This window comes from Varroa jacobsoni, unplaced genomic scaffold, assembly GCF_002532875.2.
Source record: "Varroa jacobsoni isolate VJ856 unplaced genomic scaffold, vjacob_1.0 scaffold_863, whole genome shotgun sequence".
Taxonomy (NCBI): Eukaryota; Metazoa; Arthropoda; class Arachnida; order Mesostigmata; family Varroidae; genus Varroa; species Varroa jacobsoni.
The window spans coordinates 3,183-24,006 of record NW_019213765.1 but is presented as its reverse complement, the minus strand read 5'-3'; the positions used below and the strand labels follow the sequence as shown (position 1 = coordinate 24,006).

At 43.4% G+C, this 20,824-nt stretch overlaps 1 protein-coding gene across 1 annotated transcript in view; it reads left to right on the top strand.

Moving 5' to 3' along the window:
- Positions 1–17,748, top strand: part of LOC111264479 (protein sax-3) — an 80,989-nt gene extending 63,241 nt beyond the window's left edge. Inside the window, exons 6-13 of the mRNA XM_022840423.2 lie at positions 8,849–9,148; positions 9,268–9,771; positions 10,237–10,329; positions 12,769–13,485; positions 13,714–14,191; positions 14,329–14,469; positions 14,848–15,232; positions 15,347–17,748. Of these exons, the coding sequence (XP_022696158.1) occupies positions 8,849–9,148; positions 9,268–9,771; positions 10,237–10,329; positions 12,769–13,485; positions 13,714–14,191; positions 14,329–14,469; positions 14,848–15,232; positions 15,347–15,898 (3,170 nt within the window). The 3' untranslated portion in view covers positions 15,899–17,748. The remainder of the gene's footprint in view (positions 1–8,848; positions 9,149–9,267; positions 9,772–10,236; positions 10,330–12,768; positions 13,486–13,713; positions 14,192–14,328; positions 14,470–14,847; positions 15,233–15,346) is intronic.
- Positions 17,749–20,824: the final 3,076 nt, after the last annotated feature.

Below are 20,824 nucleotides of genomic sequence, written 5' to 3'. Positions count from 1 at the left end.
AAACCCATCCCTGAAATGTCCAACATCGATAAGCGTTGGCAGGAGCAGCGCCACGTTCTAGTGTCGCTTTGTTGACCATTGCCGCGGCAAGAGGCACCCCTGCGGGGTTTCCCAGTGAGAGACCGAGGCCTGCCTCTACCGACAGAAGGCTCAGGCCATCGAGTTTTGGTTGCATCGAAACCGCCAAACAGCGTTGAACGCTCTATGTCTGCCACCGGTCTCGTGAACCAGAAGCAAAATAGTATCAAGAGGACAAGCCAAGATTTAATATGGATGGAGGAGCTTGTTCTGAAAAAAAGTAGACGAATTAGCTTCGTTTAAAATTGCTTGCTTTCGCCTGATCTGAAGTCTGTTCAGATACAGCGACAGCGACAACAACGGATAGAAACCTTTAAGTTCTGCGCGCACCCATTTGACGCAGAATTTAGCAACCAGCAGCCATATATATACGTAAGCATATGAATCGATACTTGTACAGATATAGAGAGGCCAAACAGAAGAAGACGCACAAAGACAGTGGACGGCAGGACGACGTCAGTAGCGCAGAATACCATCTGGCTTACGTATGCTATCGTTGACGACACAGACAATAAGAACGGGCACTGTGGGTCATTCGTTTTTTCTATTGAACGAAGTGTAGATCTTATTTTGCAAATGACAAAAAGTCAGGAGATTGAAGTCTATTATGGGGATGCCAATATCCTTATGATTATGTTTATAAACATTACTTAAGAACTATAATGCTATTGCTGATTTTTTATTACCGACAGAGTAAAACGAGTAAGAAAAAAAGCAATGACATTTCTTATTGAAAACGAGAGAAGAGAACTCGTTCGGAAGACTAATCCTTTGTCCAACCGATAACTTAAAAAAGTTGAAAAACGCAGCTAAATTCTAAAGGATTTAATACGACTCTAACGAAAATATAGACTTGTATAAACCCCTATATGAATATGAAGCTGAAACGTTGGAAAGCAATGTGAAGGTAAATATTGGCAAAAGGAACTTTCGCTCTGAAATTGTCACCGTTATCAGGCACAGTTCGACGTGCCAGATCCCTTTAAAATACGACAACATCAGCCTTTATTGAGTTGCTCTGACGACACAGTCTACTCATAGGGGTCAGCTGCGTGTTGATCCGCTAACCCATTAAAGCGCTGATTCTGCCGACACACGGTACGAATGTTAACCCAGACAAAGAAACGCTAAAATCATATTCACTGCTGGCGAGTCAGGGCATCTAATACCATATTGTACCATATACGGTAGCGCATTACAGAAAACCTATGATAGCTAGCCCTCTTAAACTATTCGCTGTTGTGCGAGGGTGTGGTTTCGCCCTTCGAGCCCAAAAATAATGGAATACAATGGGCCCGATATGAAAAGTTGGATGACTTGCGTTTAAATAGATCGCCGGTTAGTACCAAGAGCTGATCACCGAGTTAGCTTGATAATTCGTTGTTTGGTCGATCAGTGGGGACGACGTCACACGAACCGACATGTCAGATCAGAGATCGTAATATCGTGCTGACTCATTATGACTGAACAATGTTAGCGCGTGCCTGGCTGACTGTTGGCGGCATTTGCTGCTTCTGTCGAGAACCTATTAAATCAGTAAAAGGTCAGCTGTACGATAGCCATTTACTGGTAGCACAGTAACAAGTATCGAGAAGATCGTCTTCGGTGCACGTCAATCGATTGCTTGTTGCCCGCCGTCTTCTCGTCAGGATACGCCACGATGCATCTTTCAAATGTAACATCGGATTGGTATTGCCATTCCGTCAAACGCAGAAGCTCAATCAATCTCAGCTAGCTCCCTGCGTCCTCTCTGTCGATGCATGAAGCCATCTCTCCAGCTGTAGCTTGTTGTAGCATCTAGGAACGGTTCAACAGAGCAGCGTTCTCTTTACGCCATTGAGTGTACAGCACATGTGGGTAACAGGCTGCACGGCTCGAACCGGTTTATATTACGGAAGTTTGATTGCTGGCTATACAATATGAGCATGAGGAGAACTTCAGAGTTTGGTTGATCTGTTCCGCTGCTTCCGCTGGGCGCAAAAGATAGAAGCAAGCAGAAGGTTGACATTGTGACCTGTTTATCAGATCAGCGTATATACACGTTCGGTATATTGTAGAATGTAGAGTGATCGTAATCTGGAAATGGCACCCGAGTCAGGCAGAGGTAATCGTCGTTGGAGCACTACCTTTTCGTTCACCGTTAATTCTACTATAATCTGAGTGTTTTATTGGTTACGTAAATAAAGTGCGTAAAATTATGGTGAGAGTTTAAAACAAAAGCAAGCTCAGAGTAAATATTCAACAGAAAATTACAGTTTTAACAATTGCAGTATAACGAAACGAATAACTTCGACGTTGGAGGAAGTTTCTCCCGCTTTTTGTTTTGTTCGTTCCCTAGCCTGTCGGGTGGACCTTGTAGGGGCTAGTTCAGTTAGCGAAGAGTCGACGAAATCTCGCACCGTCCATCTTCAATTTCCTCAGTTTCATCTTCAGTGTTTTCGTTACTTAAGGTAGCTATGACTTCGCACATAAGCATGTGACGTTTTATTGCCGAGGCGTTCTACTGAGGTGCACTAGTAGAAGGCTCAACAAAATCAAAACGCACTGTGAAACGTCTAGCGCGTAGGTAGACGCCATACGTATATGCGTAATCCCCTTTGGTAAGCTGAAGTCAATCTCAAGTCACTGAAGTCAGGAAGTCTTGGGGTTAGATCACGATTTAAGGCCGTTTCAATTTACACATTTGCCACCAGGGGCTGGCCCCCTGCGTTTGCCAGCATGTGAATGTCCGTTCTCCTTTGAGTATACGTCTGCGCGAGGTGCTGTAAAATGGAGATAAGATCACGGCGAGATCATTTCTAAAGACAGCTGATCCTAATCACCTCTATACATACGAAGTAAGGCGATCTCGGGTACGTATCAGCAGCGGTTACATTGAGATATGACGCAGAGACGACGATCTTTTGGCTGTTGGTCTACTTATTTTGGTGATTTTATGAGTAGGCATAACACCTCGCATCTTGCTTGGGTCACTAGGCTCATTCCATTTTGCTTGCTTCGCGTGTGTTCTTCACAATCAAATTACAAACAAATAGTATATAGACACTAAATAAAATCGTTCATACGTGCGCCTGGCAAATAGCTGCTCTGTTAGAGGCTCGAACACATGCACTTAAGGGATCTTAGTTCTATACAGATTTTAACTAGATGCCCAGATAAATTCCGACCGGGTAAACTGAATAATTAGCAAACCTTCGATACCGTCAAAGCAAGCTCTTTAGAAAATCCCAATTCAGATATCAAGGTTGTGAGGCGGCAATGAGGAGGATAGCGTAACCAAATTGTTTGAAAAAACGACATTTCGCTTTGTCGTTCATTGAAAGATCCGCTCTTCGAACATGGAGGCGTTCAATGCCTGAGCAATATATTTCACGTGCGAGCATTGCAGAAGAAAGCTGAGCGTATAGAAACACCGTATATATTTACACTGGTAGAACGGATACACTTAACTTAGCAGAAGTTGACGACTACCACCACTTTCGAATGAGTTTTTTATCGATCTGTTTGCACCCGATTCATAACGGCGGCAGTCGCACGAACAGAGAGCGCCTGCGAACCTCCGTAACAACCGGTGACTTCACTGCTATAATTTGTGCTTTTCGAACTCAATCAAGAGTATTTGCTGCTGCTGTTACTACAGCTGCTGCTGATGGCGACGATAACGACCACGACAACGATGATGTTTAAAGGCGCGCTCTCTCGTTCTCGATGATTCTTTCTTCACTCGCACAGATAGTGAGTAGGTTACCATCTCCATCCTAAAATCGTAAATGCCACGTCTCATCAAATCGAGCTATCGGCGGCAGAAGTATCATCATGCGATCTAGTAAAAGGGTCCCGCTCGGCAAACAATGCGTCCTGACATATTGCTTAGCAAAAAGGCTGCTTCCCTGCCCTATTGTTCGTGTATCCCTTGGTTAATATAGACTGGAGAGGGCCCCTTAACTTGATGTATGAGGCTGCTGATGCATCGATCCGGTGCGTACGAGTTACTTAGAAGCAAAGCATTAGCACTAGCCATCACCACCATCGCAGGCGAAAAAAGTAACCACACCGACGAAAAACCAATTTCAAATAACAAGCATTTACCCTGCACCGACTTCAGTCTATGCCGGTGTGCCCGCGCTACTTTCGCAAGGCCTATGCTACTGCTTTTGTTTAGCACTTCGAAGTAGTAGGACTCACTACACTGAATAAGGCCGGTTGCTTTCTCTGACCTTAATATGCTCTTTTGGCACTAATACGTGGCCATGTTTCACCTAACACTTCAGACAGCTTGATCCGATGGTGGAAGAACCGCTAGCGTTCTTTAACGATACACACGTTATAGATTAATTTCTCTATTTATCTCCCGGTCTTTGTTTGGTCTTCGATCTCATCACTTCTGCCTGTCTGTCTGCTCTTTCTTTGACGTTTTCGGACGCTTCGTCCGTCGCTCCGCCCCATTCTTGAGACTTGATTTAAGACAGTACGACTTAGACTCATGGGCGTCAATCTGATGGGTTTGCTATAATTCTCTGCATGTAGGAGTCTCTGCGATGTTCCACGCCACTGCTGAATACGGCCAGTTGACAGAAACTGACTCGGATGAAGATAACTCTATACTGGCATGGTGTATAGCCATATTAAAAAGCAACAACGCAGATGCTGTTGCTGAGAGGATCTGCCAATGTTTCGCATGTTCCGGTCGCGATGATAATCATTTGACGTGCTTGAGACATCGTTTAGAAACAATACTGGGATCTTTGTACAGCACGTAGCGAGCACGCATCACGAAGCAGCGTTAAAAGGACTGCGCCGACCTACAGACAGGCGCTGCTCTTTATTGCTCCGTCGATGATAGCAAACCTGTGAGCTCTTCAGGACGCCATCAATCGTAGTCATCTTCGAAGGGGACTAAGTTGAACTATTCAGTAAGCACTCGAAATGAAGGGCTGTGGAATCACGCCACCTTTGTAAGTTTCGATAGATAGCACTCATTTGAGTTAGAAAGCCCAGCAGCGGAAAACGCGGCGTTGAACGTTGAGCAATTGACGGATGATTGTATCGTATTTGTCGGTGCAACGTCACATGTTTTTCCAACAGCGATACGCACACGGGCAGACGGAGTGATGAATCGATCAAAGAAATCGATGCGATTGGCAAACCTAAAGGGCTTTTAGGCATGTTCATATATATATATATATATATACATGTATATATCTATATACACGCTCGAAATCATGAACGCGTGGTTAGTGATTAGTGCTGTTGCTAAGCCACGCACAACTTGACAAATAAGAGTATTTGTCAATTACTGTACATGTATTTGCCCATGTCGCCCCCCTTGGTTAATTCGGCTTCCTGGTGATCGCCTTCTTTATTCGATGTTTGCCAGCATTGAATTACTCAACTTGTTTTTTCATATTGAACACTTGAAATAGTTACATATCTTGGGTGACACATTTCCCTCTAGCAGTTTCGATTGCCGTTCACAATATAAACTGTTAGACGAAGTTCTGAAACGAGATCACGTTATGTTCCTACTTGTAACTTTGAAGTTTGTCACAAACTGGTTTTCACATTGAAATTTGCTAAGACACTGTTGATTGTGTTTGTTATATGCAATTAAGGAAAGCAAAACTCGTATGAGCTCATTTATTCCTACTCCCGAACATATCGATATGCGTCCTCCGGCGTTCTCTGACAAACATATAGAGAAACGATTTCTGCCAAGGGCATTGACATAACGTAGTTCATCGATGTTTTTGGTATAGCTATGTTATTTTTGTTATTAATCTAGTCATCGTCACGTTCATAAACGCTGCTATCTCGTTATGGGCGACTCTCGCCTCCTAATAAATATATGGGCCCAAAGAGACGAGAAGCTACGTAGAAGCGCCCGCCTGACGCTCGTTCCTTGACACTATTTCTTACCTTCTATTCTGGCTAAGTCGATGCTGCAGTGCTCGACAGAGCCATCAGTGCGTACGGGCCCGATCTGTCAAGATGGAGCCGCTTCTTGTGCAATAACCACCATTCGCCTGAGCATTGACAAGGGGGTCCTCTGTTCGGTTGAGTAGGCCGTGCATCCTTCCGCTCTTAAACTCCTTCAGACTGACATTCTCCTTCTTTCTCAAATCGAAGGGAGTTGACAGCCAGTTAAAGACAGTCCTTATTTTTCTGCTGCCATTCGAATCCGGATTTTGGGTCGGTCGGTCGGTCGGTCGGTGTAGAAGTCGATGTAACGCTGTTTGCCACTCCTTTCAGCAGGATAATACAGTCCTCTACAGATAGAAATGTCAAAGTAAACTCAGATTACCTGGCGACACGCGATATCGGCAATATGTGCAGTTATTTATAATATAAGGCTGCTCAGAGATGCCATAAGGTAAACGTGGAAACAGGATCTAAGCTGTAGGGGAGCCAGAGTGGTGTTTTACACGAGCAGTGTCGTAAATTATACTCCGTCGATATTTAACAGTTGCATCTGTCGCCGTTAAGTACATATTAGGTAATTTATTTAGACCCAATCTCATTTCAACTTTGTTGGCTTGCGTATCCGATTATACTATGCTGTCTATGAAGGAAATTCTTCACCAATCTTCTATTGAACCGATATCACGCTTAGCTAACGTGTTCATCCATTTTCATGCTATTCAACTAACAAAGACGACTGCTGTAGTTCTCGTATTGTGGCTGAAACCTGAAATTCGCCTTAGCTGATATAGAACTATAGCGTTAACAAAAACCTGGTCTTTTGAACGCATATCACCTATTATTACGGTTTCTATGAAAGTCGAAAGCAGACTACAGGATCCATACTGCATTTGATTATACACTGGAGTCAAATTTGTTTTTTTTCTAATACTTTTATCAAAGACAAATTAACGCGCTGTACAAATAGAACTAAAAAATTTTCATTAGAAATTGTTACCTTTTAAATGTCAATTGCGTGCTATAAACTATAAAATGTTAATTATACACATTAATAATAGATTTGATAAACACAATATCTATGTATGGTCCATGAATGTTTTATCTGTGATGATAATTGGGCAGTGGTCTCATTCACCGACCCAAATCACGCCGATGAGTAGCCTGCAGCTACCAGCAGTCTGACGAGGACAAGACAATAACAGCAGTCCTGAGAAGCTGCCACGGTTTTCTCTGCCTTTCACACCGACCACCACGTTATCCTGTTTCATTTCCCAACCTCCTAACCAGTGCCGAAACAAGCCGTCTAAAGACTGAGCCTCTTTCTGGGTGAACGAGCTTTTGTCTCTTCATTCGTTGCATCCAACCGAAAATATTGGGGATTTCAGCCGGTCTACAGGCAAAAACCAGGACCGGCCTGAGGCACCAAGGTGAAAAGAATGAGCCACCGACGATCAACTGTTGGCGGTGATCAAAACACAGTTGATCAGAGGGAGCTGCATGTTCTACTATGCGCCCTAGTGACGGCCGACGAATCAAAGGCGGCCAGATCCGAGCAATTGGTCATCCGCATCGTTAATAGCAGCTGAGCCCGTCCGGCAAAAAATGTAAAAGTACATTTTGCAGGCATTGACAGACCGACCAAATGGGAATGCAGCCGACTCGATATCGACGTAGGCACTGTTATGCGGCCGTGGCGAGACCTTCCGCCTGTAGTTCACCATCGTTTTGCTTAACCACAGCTATATAGCCAAGTCCAAACCGCACTAGATTAACCAACGAAATGCTATCGGTTAGTCAGATCATTTGTTGTTGTTGTGAACTAAGCTGACGCTCATACATCCTACCTTACAGCCTGCGCCAGCAGCTTTACCTTGTAAAGCTGCTGGCGCAGCACTCGTCTACTGGCTGCCTACATACCTACCTACACTAGCTCTCATTTAGGCGGCATGCAAAATTCTTGGGTATACGTGCGTGCTTCTCTATGTGGCTCTAGAAAGATGAAGGGATTCTCTCGATTTCGCACTTTGGGAGAGAAGGCTTGCCATGTGCGAAAACAAGAGTTTTCGACCTAAGTCATACTTACGCTTTGCTTAGCTAGACCTATCTTTGAGCGTAACCCATAAATAGTGTTGGATATACGCAGACTGCATCTCGTTCCTTTGTTCGCAGGAAATGTCCTACCGGCTAGCGATAGTAAACCGGAGACGGTCGCTAAGCGATCTCTTTCTGCTTTGCTGTTTGTCGCTGCGGACAAGGACAAGGACAATGAAAGGCTTGTTGTCCCCTTCCTTACACTCACGTGTTGCCTCTACTGAGCACTGCTTTTCTTTCGGTCCGAATCTTATTCTAACTCAGTTTCGGTGCAGTCCCTGTGCAGCTGTATAGTCAAGAGTGAATAGCTCTGTCTAGTTCGATTAGACTTCCGAGACTCAATTGCGGGCCACCTTATTCAAATATAACTCCTGGACGACGATATGACAGTCACAGCGGTTCAGGTACCTGATGCTATGGTTAATGACGATTATTTTGAAAACAGTCAGGTTGCCTTAGCCTGAGGGCAAACGAGGTAGAGGGCATTTCCTTTGTCTTGCTATAGCTGTCTGGACCCTTTAAGGCAGAGACTTACACGCCCAGATACTGACTCAAAAATGAAACTTATGAAACGAATCTCGTTTGCTGAAAATAAATTCCAAATTTGATAGAGGCACATTGTTTCTAACCTATGACAAAACTAAGTGCTGTTACTTCATCTAGCTTTTGGCATCATCTTCTTCGCATAAGTTTAGATGTAGTAATTTCATCGCATGTCTGCCTGTCGTTGTTTTCTGTTCCAAACGATATCTTTCTTTAGGTAAACCAGTAATCGTACAGCGACCAGAGGACACAACCGTATCTGACGGCAACGTTGTGCGTCTTGAGTGTTCTGCAACCGGAGACCCCCAACCTACGATTCGATGGACCCACAATGATAAGGACGTGAAAGAGTTAGCTTCCACATTCTCATCGAGTACAAAGGTCCTGAGTAACAGATCAGGCGTCTCATCAACACTCGAAGTTATAAACCTTCGTCCCGATGATCAGGGGGAGTATTTGTGCGAAGTTTCAAATAACGTCGGAACTGTCAAAGCATCCGCTCGAGTCAGCATTCAATGTAAGAACTGTAGCTAACTCGTCACTTGGACACGAAAATACTCATCTTTAAACTAAGATTCATACGCACGTTATTATAATGAGCTGTTTTTAGTAGTAAGGTTTTTTTCTATTTTTTAGCACGCCCACTTTTCCGTCAGCGCCCACTGGACCAGCGGGTGGCATTGCATTCGACGGCAGTTTTGCACTGTGTAGCCTTTGGTAGTCCCTCACCCAGCATATTCTGGAGCCGCGAAGATTCCAGCGAGCAGGAAAGGCTAATGTTTCCAAATAATACATACGGAAGGATCACTGTTGATATTGAAGGCACTTTAACGGTGACAGATGTCACAAAAGAAGATGAGGGATTTTATGTGTGCTCGGCGCTTTCAGCGTTGGGTTCGATAACGGCCAGGGCCCACCTGGAAATCTCCACTCTAGGGGACACTCCTCCACCATTGATCTCAGTTTTACCTGTTAACCAAACAGTGCCCGAAGGTGAATCTGTAACGGTGCACTGCAAGGCTGAGCCAGCATCAGCAGGCTCTAGTGCGCCCAATATTCGATGGCTCTTCAATGAGAAGGAAATCGATGAAGAAGACGACGATCGAATCACCGTCGAAGACACCTCGCTTACAATTCAAGGTATGCTGAAGAGGACCCGGGTGAGAGATTCTCAATATATCTTGTGCAGCTGACACTTGATGGAGGGTTTCGACTTAACTTGTTCAATTTGACGCTTGCTAGACGTTTTTGGTCTTTAAGGAAATCTGTTTTTTTTTTTTTATTTGCTTAGAGTGTATGTTCGCTATTTGTTAAAGCTAAATTTAGAGGCTAATGATCATCTCTTTAACGAAAAATCTTAGAACTTGTTTTGAGGAGAGAAATAGGTGCTTCACCTACCCTTCGATTGGGCGCCACATAGCACCTAAGAAGCATTTAGCTGTTATCCATAGCATAATAGCTCCATAGAATTAAGATCGATCTCGATTGCTTGTTGACTAATGATTACATTGTGGTTATTCGCGTGCTTTTTTGACCTTCGTATCGCGGGTCATCGCCGCTGGTTATTTCCGTCAATTATGTTCTCGTGTACTGATCGTATGACAGATCCGGTATCCGATGATAGTGGACTTTACACTTGCATTGCGTGGGGTGACGGCCGTGAGACGAGACGGAGCGCTTCACTCAAGGTTCTTCAAGGTGAGTCGCTTCGATATTTTTTTGCCAGCCGTCAACTAACTCATCCAATCCGTCCGATTCAGGACGGGACTAAACTACGGCGTACTATTTGAAATGTTTATGTTAGCATCGATTTTTATTGTTAACCTTAAATTCGGTAAGCTATTTTTGTTTTATGCTATTGTTACGGCCTATCTGATGTCGAGAAAGGCGGATATTCCGTTCCAGTCAAGTGTATTTCTAAATAGAACAAGGACAAGCTGTGAACAGAGAACCGCGCAGAAGAAACACAATCGCAGACAATGAGCGGGAGGACGAAATTAAACACACATAGTTCTCGTCGTCAACGTTAGCTTTCCGTTTGATAATGTAGCAGCGAAAACAGTCTCAGGCCTGTATCGGCGAGTCCGATTCGATGCTGATCAATCTACAGTTCCTCAGCCGCGATAAATTTCGTTGAATATATATATATATATATATGTATCCCTGCAGAGTACGCAGGTAGATCGGCCACGCCAGCACCTCCGGCAAAAGAACACGACGAAAAAATTTTACGTAATTTCATGCTTAATCAGGCCTGAAAATTCCTTCACTGTAGAAACAGCAATTCTGAGCAGAGATGGCCAGCGACTCCAATAGTGGACATAGCGCTCGGAACCGTGATGGCGATTGATGACCGGAGAAGGTTAGGGAAGGGTACCCAAAATATGGGGAACTGTCGTCGTCATGCACAGATTCCTGCGTACATGGGTCATCGTGCGGTCGAGTATCGCTGTGTAAATTACCTCAGTGAGCGTCAATGCTAATCAGTATCAAGTCGAGCAGCTTGGGTGAGACGAACGCCGCGTCGACGATCATGATGGTATGATGAAGATGGCAATAACACTGGTAGGAGCGTAGCAGGAATAGCATTGATACGGTCGTATTGTTAACATCGCTTCAGGGACCTGCGGGTAATTGTCTCGAATTATCTTGAACTCGCGTAGTCGCCCAACGCATTGCCCCAGCATCGACATTCGAATTAAAATATTATATGTAGGAACATCGCTCGGCACGTGAGGCGTCGTTCAAGCTGATAGATTAGAAACGGCAGAATTCGGTGACACGGCGTGGTTCAATAATTGTTCAAAACAACGTTAGACGTTGAACCAACAATGTAGTTATTACTAAGGCCGCTTGTACTGCCGTCGGCTCGTGAAAAGTAGAAGATCTGCTGGGCTGTCTTCCGATTCTGAGAAGAACGAACACCGATAGCGCTTTGCAGTAATAATAGTAGATATAATAATCGCCGCAATCTTGTGCCCTTTATTTTCGGTTCTTTTAAACTACGTAGTTGTGACGGACAACTGGAATTCCAATGCGATGATTGGAGGAGCAGGTATCCGATCAGAGAAAGGTGGCTCAGAACAGATACATGTGTTTCAGGAGTATCATACCAGCAAGGCTAAACGTGATGTAATAAACATTATCGGCTACTGACAAATTGTATGCGCATATTGCATATAAGATATGTAGATATGTGTCCAGGGTCTGCATTGATAGAGATTAATTGACGAGGGAAACGCGATTACCTACATAAATACTTGACACAACTTTTTCAGTTAACGTACATTCATCGGTCAAGTCTGTCTAACAGTACTTCAAGTTAACACGAACGGATGACGCGTTACTCTCAGAATTTGGAAACTTATAGGGATAGATGAAAGAAAGCTCTGGCCGATTAGGCGTTCATTTTTGTTGTTCTGTTGGATAAATATCCCGTATGTTCGCCATTGATTTTCCTGCTGACCATAGCGTTTTTCGAGTCATGCATAATCAACGGTCAGATCTCTGATCAAATTGTAATGTTCCTGTCGGACGGCTTTATGGGCTCCTATGTCCAAGAGTCCCTAACGAACTGTTGGACGTAGATAGGAACGCGTAGCTGTCCTACAAAAGGAAATTAGCCAAGTAGGCTACATGAGACATGATTGGAACGAAGGCTTTTAATTTAAACAACAAATAATTCTCCACTGCGATGTGTTCTTCTCACAGGAACTCTGCTGAGTAGAGCATCATAGGGTCAGGGTAATGTTGCTGCGACTGCGGTTATTAAGTTAAATATCGCGATACGTGAGCGCACGAAAGCTGTGTATTTCATATGCGACCAGGCGAGAAACATGGTCAGAAACGTTCATTCGCCACCTATCGGAGTGGAGGAAAATGACGGTGAAATTGATGAGATAACAAAAGCGGGAACTTTGTTGATCTGGGATGGTTGTTGAATTACGTGCACAGCAAACAGTGTCATATAAAATAAAGTAGCTACATCGTGTTTTCAGTTACCCGCGTCAGTGGTTAAGGCGTGGTTGTTGGGGGCGGCTTGATGGCTAAAAAAAAAATGTCTCTTAAAGGTGAGAACGATTAATTATTAACGTCACATGATCTGGTGCTAAACATTGTGTTTTGCCTCTGTTTCAGTGGGTCAAAGCAGGACGGCCTTTGCTCGCGCTCCGATGCCGAGTCGGTTGCCGTCTGCCCCTACTAAACCAACCATATCGGCCATAGACGACACCTCGGTGAGCCTCGCTTGGGAGGACTCAGAAGAAGCAAGCTCAGATGATGATGATGATGATGATGAAGATAGCGTCGAAGAATACTCCATCGAATGGTTTAGCCCTGACCTTCAAAGTGGGTGGGTTATTGCGGCCGATAGAATACACGAAAGGAAATACACTGTCACCGGACTCCGACCCGAGACTCGGTATGTGTTCACGGTTAGAGCGAGGAACAACTATGGACTTGGTAGGACTTCGCCGATATCCAAACTGGTGACAACTGGTGGGGGCACAATTTCATATACGGAATCAGGACAGCCGCTGAGCAAGTCGCACGCAGAACTCAATAGCATCGAGGTAAAAATTAGAAGTGCCAAGGCAATTAACTCCACAGCCGTTAACCTCGACTGGGCAATCATTGGGGACCGAGAGTACATTGAGGGGTACTACATCTGGTTCAGAGATATATCTGCCGCCGAAGACAAGTACAGCATGGTTACCATCTGGGGAGGCAAGAGAAATCGATTTACTCTGAAGGATCTCAATAAGTTTACTCGCTACGATATCTTTCTCGTTCCGTTTCTAAAAACGCTAAAGGGCCCGCCAAGCAACATTAAAACCGTAACAACTTCTGAAGATGGTACGTACTGCGCTTTTTAACCTACATCCTATTTCAGAAGCAAAAAAAAGTTGCAAACCAATTTTTGGTTGATTCGTTAGTATTTGTATAAAAATAAAACGCTCGGCTCTGATTGTTCACGTTAACAGTCTGACCTGTCAAACAAAGACGTGTTGCCGGAATTAGCAATTTTTTAAGGTGTAGAAATGCATGCTACACGCTACTAAATATAATGCATCAATATTTCAGCGCCGTCCGGTTCCGTGCGCGACATATCGGTCAATGTCGCTAACTCGACCAGTGTGTGGGTTCAGTGGAAAGCACCTTTAACCCATCAGCAGAACGGAGTGCTGCAAGGATACAAGCTGATATTGCTCGGTGAAGTGGAGACGGCCAATCGTAATGTGCTCACAAATCAGACTCACTTTGTCTTCATCAACCTGATCGACAAGATGCGGTATAGGCTGCAAATACTTGCCTTTACTTCGGTTGGCGATGGACCTCCGAGTCACTTTGTCGAGCTATCGACGGATGAGAACTACTTGAAGCATCTTGCAGCCGACGCCAAAGATAAGGAACCGTGGCTAGTATTGTTGCTCTCGGCGGTACTATGCTTTATTCTGATCACGATCAGTTTGGGCATTTTATTCTTTTTATGTAAACGCCAACGAGATCTCAAGGCGGTCACTGTCTCATCTGTACCCGTCTCCAAAGGCGGTGACGCCAAGTAAGTAATTATTGCGGCGCTTTCGACGAACTAACTGTTTTTTCGTAACTAGACTTGAAAAGCTGAAAAATATAGGATAGGATCTAAGAAATATGGACACAAGCTAATCGAGCCTTCCGTTGTGTGTGGTGTTGCAGTCATCTCTTTGCCTCGCTTAACAACCCAGTCGGGGCTCAAAATTGGAGTCAGGTATATAGCTGCGTAGATGCTACGAAAGAGAAAGAGGTGTTATACGAAAATAAAGTTATGAACATCCTCGATGGCGTTAAATATTGCACGTGAGTGTTCTACTTTGTAACCAACGTCTGTACAGTATCAACAATGCAGCTTTCTAGCCCGTACCCCCATAGAACGTTGTCTTATTCTGAGTTATAGTTAGTTATTTCATAATAACAAGCAATTTATTACTTACTTGTTTATTTGCACAAGAAATACATCGTTGTCGTAGGACTAATTACTTTTATCGAGAGTCAGAGTTGTTTGAAGATGTTGTGTATTATCTTTCCAGGTTATAATCCTGCGAAGTATTTTTCTCATATGTTCATTTAATGTTTTCCGTTATTCAGCCTAATGTAGACCCTTCTAGCTTGACAATTATTTGTAATATCTATGTAGGGTATAAGTATAATTTATTAATATTACTCGCTATATTGCAGTGAGTATACCCCTTTAAATCTCCAACGAGAGGAAGGCGAATATGCCGAAGTGGGCGGACAGCAGAAGCTAAACACATTCGCTGGGGCTTTCGCTGGCTTCCCGCATGGACATGCTCCGACCTTTCCCGAACCGTACGCATCCACCACCATTCTTGCTAATCTACCGGTCAATCCCGGCCACCAGCGCCTGCCGGAGTCCCTTCTCCATGGAAAGTCCCAGCCAGGTAGACAGTCGGTTAGGTCGATACGATCGAATTGCGGCGGAAGTAATGGTCTCGTGCATCCTCCGTCTCCCCACGAGCTTGAGGGACTTCTACAGGCGCGAAAGTCTTTTAGCGATGCGAGCAACAACGGAGACTCTTCCAGTTTCAGCACAAGAAGCGGAGTAAGTTTTAACTATAGAACTAGTTTACGGTCAACAGTCAGTGGTTCTTTTAGTTATGTTAGGTAACTTAAGCACTCTAACAACTAACAGAAAACGCCCTCTATCTTATTTCAGAGGTCAAGTCGTAGCAGTGGCCGTGCACGAGTCTCTGGAAGATCGAGAGCCCATCATCAACAACAGCAGCATGGGGTCAGTCATCAGATTGGTACCAGTGGACCGAAGGCTATGGCGATGCGGAATCTAGACTCGGTCGGATTCAGTGCGGGCGGTGGGGGTCATTCAGATAGTACCTCAGTCTCTGAGGATGACTCAACGGGAGTTCACTCGTGGAGTCGCACGAGTACCGGGGGCCGTCGTAGGGACGAGGAGCCAATCTACAATTGTGTACCCGAAGAACAACAGACTACTAGTGATAGCCTTTTTCGCGGTGGCGGATCAGACGGTTCAGAGCATAACAACAGTATTGTCGGCAGTGTGGACACTGGCGTTGTTCTGTCCTCGGGTCAGGGAACGGCGAGCAACAGCTCTAGAGACGATGATATAATGGTCCCTAAATATAGTCGATCACTCTGTACGCCACTTAGCAAAAAAAAGGTCCTTGACCTCGTCCCTGAGGCGTCTCTCGGCTTAAATGACAGCTGTAGCACAACTAGTGGTATTAGGTAAATGAAGAAAGGGAAATTATGCAAATCTGCGGGTTAAATGTAGTAAACAAGAAATTATGTGAGAAAAACCAATAGCCAGATAGTAGGAGGAGACTACTAATTCAACTCGCTATCTATATCGAGAGAAACACAATGCCATCAATAGGCGCAGCTGGCATTGCAGAACTCTCGACGCTATGATGAATTTATCATACCGAACGAAGCAATTGCGGTACGCATACAAAAACATTAGAATGATCAAGAAATGACGCAAACGCAGTGCACGGTCGTGGACGACGTTTGTAAATGATTGTAGGGTAACAATCGGCTAGTGTTTAAGACGGAGGTGAAACGTATGGGCGATTGGTAAGTCAAGATAAGCCATCGGGAGAAAGGCAAGTTTTGCTAAGAATCTTTTTCTCTATTACGTTGACGCGGTGCTTTGGACGGCCAAGTCTACGACTAAGGGTCGCTACCTCGGGTCCCGCCAACGGCATATACTACACAACCTGTGTGAATAAATAAACTTATTTTTCTCTATTACTAGGCCTCATGCAGCACGAAAGTTGGTAAAATAAGGCCGATTTTGTTGTGTTTTTCGGGCCAGCTCCATTCTCTCAGCGTCCTGCTGTCAGGGCCCTTTCTCTCTGAATGTACATATTCTAGAAATGGATGATTGAAATATTTACGGATCTCCAGACTTGTAAATATACATACTGTATAGAAAATTGGTCGTGCGTGAACGATGCCTGTTACTCGACAGCCTCAACCATAGGTAGACATGCGGCATGTTGACAACCGCTCATAGATTTCTGTATAGCACGTTATTTATTATGTTGGCTTACTCGCAGGTAAAGTTAATAATACCACTAATTATAATGTATATTAAGAAGTTAGCGAGAGGCAATAAAAGCCTTTAAGATAGAAATGACAGTAGTGAGTGACAGAATATTATAGATAGCTCATCGTCCCTATCGGATATTAGAACTATACACGTACCACATTTGTGGGGATAAGAAACGGCAGCAAGCTCCGCTAAAGCTGTGGACAATCTTCGCTAGAAAATTGTCCCAATGCCCTTCAGTCAGAGATTCAAGCCTGTTATCTTAGTAAAGCGTTTTTTATTTAGAAAGCGATCGGTTTGCGACGAACTCCGTGGAATGTTAGCGCTATGATTTTACTGAACGCTGACATAATCACCCAGATAATGACTTTTTATTCAATGTTTTCTTTTCAAGGAGAGGGAGATGACCTTAAAAGAGTCCCGGTGATAGCTGCCAGTATAAAAAAAACGTACTTGAACTATGATAATAACTGAACAAAAACAATTCCCAACTCAAATCGTGTGTCTATCACGAGTGTTTCTGATGAATATTTTTCGGTCGTTACGGGCATACGTGTTCTGTACGTGGCCATTGACTTTCGTTTTCTTTCAACACGTTAGCGTCCAGTTAAATGCGGATGCCTTTCTAAGAAACGCTGGTAACAAACAGGAAACTGCCACACCGACATATCGGCCATTGCTAACGAACAACTCGAGTGCCATTAAACACAAATTGCATAGTATGTATATATATATAGATGTATGTAAGCAAGGTCGCTTGACAGCCCTAAAGAAATCCAAAAGCCGCTTCATGCCAAGATCATACCATGATTGCAGTTAGCCATGTTATTTGCCTATACAGACCGTGCTAATGGAGGTGGATGGAAATGGAAAATCGTTCATTGATAGGTTTAAATAAAACAAACTACCTGGTTGGAGAGAACGCTGAATGGATGAATCAGTAAAGGAGTAGCTAACATCAAGGTAATGATAGTCTTATACATAATTCAACACTGTCAATGTAAATAAACTATTTGATAATAAATGAAGACTTTTGCTCTCATTTATCGAGAACGTAATTCCATGTATATATTATTATGCTGCTGGCCTGCTTTATATTACGTAAATCACAATAGCACTATTTATGTAGTCTCTATTTTAATTGTCTAGTTACTCGTCTGCACCCGACCGGGTATAGGGAACGTCTGAGAAAAAATGAGCGTTACAAGATTGGAGAACAGACCGTTCTCAAAGTTACTCTGAGTTACTGAATTTTATAGTAGGTAGTATCCCACATACTTAATTCGATATAATTCGCCTTTTTAAATATGAACTTAATCATAGCAGCTCAAATTTTCTAAGGCTAAGGACCAGTGGATGTCAATCCTATTTGCCCTCATCAAGAACGCAGGCCCGATTAGAATAATAATCGAAAAGTATAGGTATATATTTTACTAAGTACAGATTGAGATGGCGGAACAGTGTAAAACAGCAAGGTACAAAAGTAAGCTCCTTGTCTCAAACGTGCTCTCTCTCTCTCAAACACTCTGTGTATTCCTGTAGCAAGTCGCTGATTATATATCATATAGAGACAATATAGCATTATATCAGCTACGAACTTCTGCTACTTATAGGTTGATTTAGATACCTTCCTAATTTCTAGCGGATCTCTTAGCAACCCACTCATGGCGTGATTGTTTTATACCCTTGGTGATATCTTTGAGAAAGCTAACCGAAGGAATTATGGAATGCGTATAGCCTTACGCTTTTCTACATGTGTGCTTCTTGTGCTTTGATCACTAGTGGTTCACTGTTAGAACAAGCAAATAGTTCGCTTGCTGGATTTTTTTGACGGCTCTATCAAGTGCCGGACGGCGCTATTTACTTGCTTTAGAGTCATCGACGCGGCGCCCCTGTCGCCGCTCAGAACGGCGGGCGCCCTAGAAAATGCATCGCATCTAGGGACACGGTACGCGGAATAGATGGTCCAATTGTATCGTAGCCACCATAACGATATGGGGAAGCTCATAGTGGGCGCCTGAGCTGATTTGCCACCTACGTCCAATGATGCACTCGTATGTTACCTAACACTACTAACGAACCGCTGGTATCGCTATGGAAGGACTTAACGTACTGATTAGCGGAATTTATTTGTGCCGTCATACGGATTTTTTTAGTGTAAGGCTTAGTTTTTAGTTTAGAATTAAATAAATAGCGAAGAAATTTTATACATTTTAGTTTACATCCTGATGCATAATAGGCCGTATATTGGGCATTGTTGAGAAGAATATACAGACAGCCAATAGACGCTTGACGATTTTGGTCGTTTCGCTGATTCTATCACACAAATTATCACTGTAGTCTCGGTAAGGGACCAGTCCTCGAAGAATCTGGACCACAGCAAGAACAATAACATCGAATTTCTAATCAATCACTTGGATGAAGGATTACCATATTGGTCATAGTGACTCAGTCTGGCGATCATTTAGCGGCCACCGTTGCCAGTCAGTGAGCATCTTGTTTCATCTTCACTTGCGAGTTCTACCGCGTTTCAACGGCCATCACGAACGACGTCCAGGACTAGCTAGACTCAAGTAGGACCTCGAGGGAGTGCTTTAATCGGTCATATGTTAGTTTTCAATAGGGTAAACTACGACAAAAACGCGGCGAACTCAATCCACCGCTGCGTAGATGGCTAGTTAGCGATAAGGACCAATGGGCGCGATTCGTGCGGAGACACACGGGTCTCAACCTAAACCTTGACCTCTGCCAGCTACAACGAGTGATTAGTCGTCGTCGTTTAATTTCCTTCGGGAACGGCAAATCTATTGTCGATGTAGCTGGTAACATCGGGTCACACTATCAATGCTGTTATCGTTCGATAGGCTTCGGTGCCGGACGGCGCAATGGAAGCGCGCGAAGCAGTCATGAGTAGTGAAAGTAACCGTTTTGATGGTGAGAGCGCCTAGATAACTCTTGCTTACTACCTGTATAACTATAAAGACGGCATTTCATTATCACTTAGATACTTCTAAATATAAAAAGTTCTGAAACGGTTTGATAGCTATTAATTATACACATTTTTTTGCGTTCGCGAATGAGCGAAGCTTCCAATGATCGACTTGTGTGACAGTATCTACGAAAGAAATGGTTATCTATCAGCTATATGGTTTACCTGTTGGCAGATTTTATATGGTGATTATAGAAAATGGACCAATCGGCACCGTTATGTCACCGACGGCCAAATGTATGCACGAGCGCATTGTAGCTCTACGGCTACTGAATACCTGAGAGATGTAAAAAAATTATCAGTGCTATATCCAATTCATCCTTCTCTTCGTGCTGTGTACCTGTTCGATGATATTGAGCTCACGCTTTTGTGAAAAGCTAGCCAACAGTAGTTTAAGCAATGCTCATTGCTCGTAATTAATCCTCGATTATAATAGAGGATTTGTGTGTATAATTTGTATGATGTGATAATTATCAAAATAAACAAACAAGTATTGCTCTTTAACAAGCTTCAGCTTTTCAAAAAAGAGACGGTGAGATATACCGACTATGTAGATTACCACGAAGTTCTATAGCTTGAAAGCTTATGTAAATTTACAGGATACTCTTCATCAGAATCTACTATCAGGATCATCCACTATATTATATTATATAAATGTCAAGTCCGTAAAGTGGCAATGTCTGCATAATTTGATCCTATATAACTTATCTCTCTCTAAAGATCCTGCAAGAAAATGGCCTGCGACGTTGAATTGCATGAGCAGGACGGCCATCGTAAAGATGCCCTGCAAAAAATGTGTGTTCACTGCTAAACTTCCCTTTTAGCAAGGTCAACGTTTCAAATACACAGAAGCGTAGGAAACTATGTTTAGGAACCATATTTTATCATCAGCTTTTATTAACCCTGTTTGTCTATAGGAATAAGATACACTGTAATGGTATAAAGATACATATTATCCAAGTTAAACTTGTTTAATACATTTTCACATGCTTCGGTTAAGTACAAACAAGGCCTGAGCTCCACAGTATATACCGTAAATACCTTCATTTTTTTCAATCCGTTTAGTCATCGTATAATTTGTAGACTTCACCTGCTAAGCTAACTGATTCTTAGTA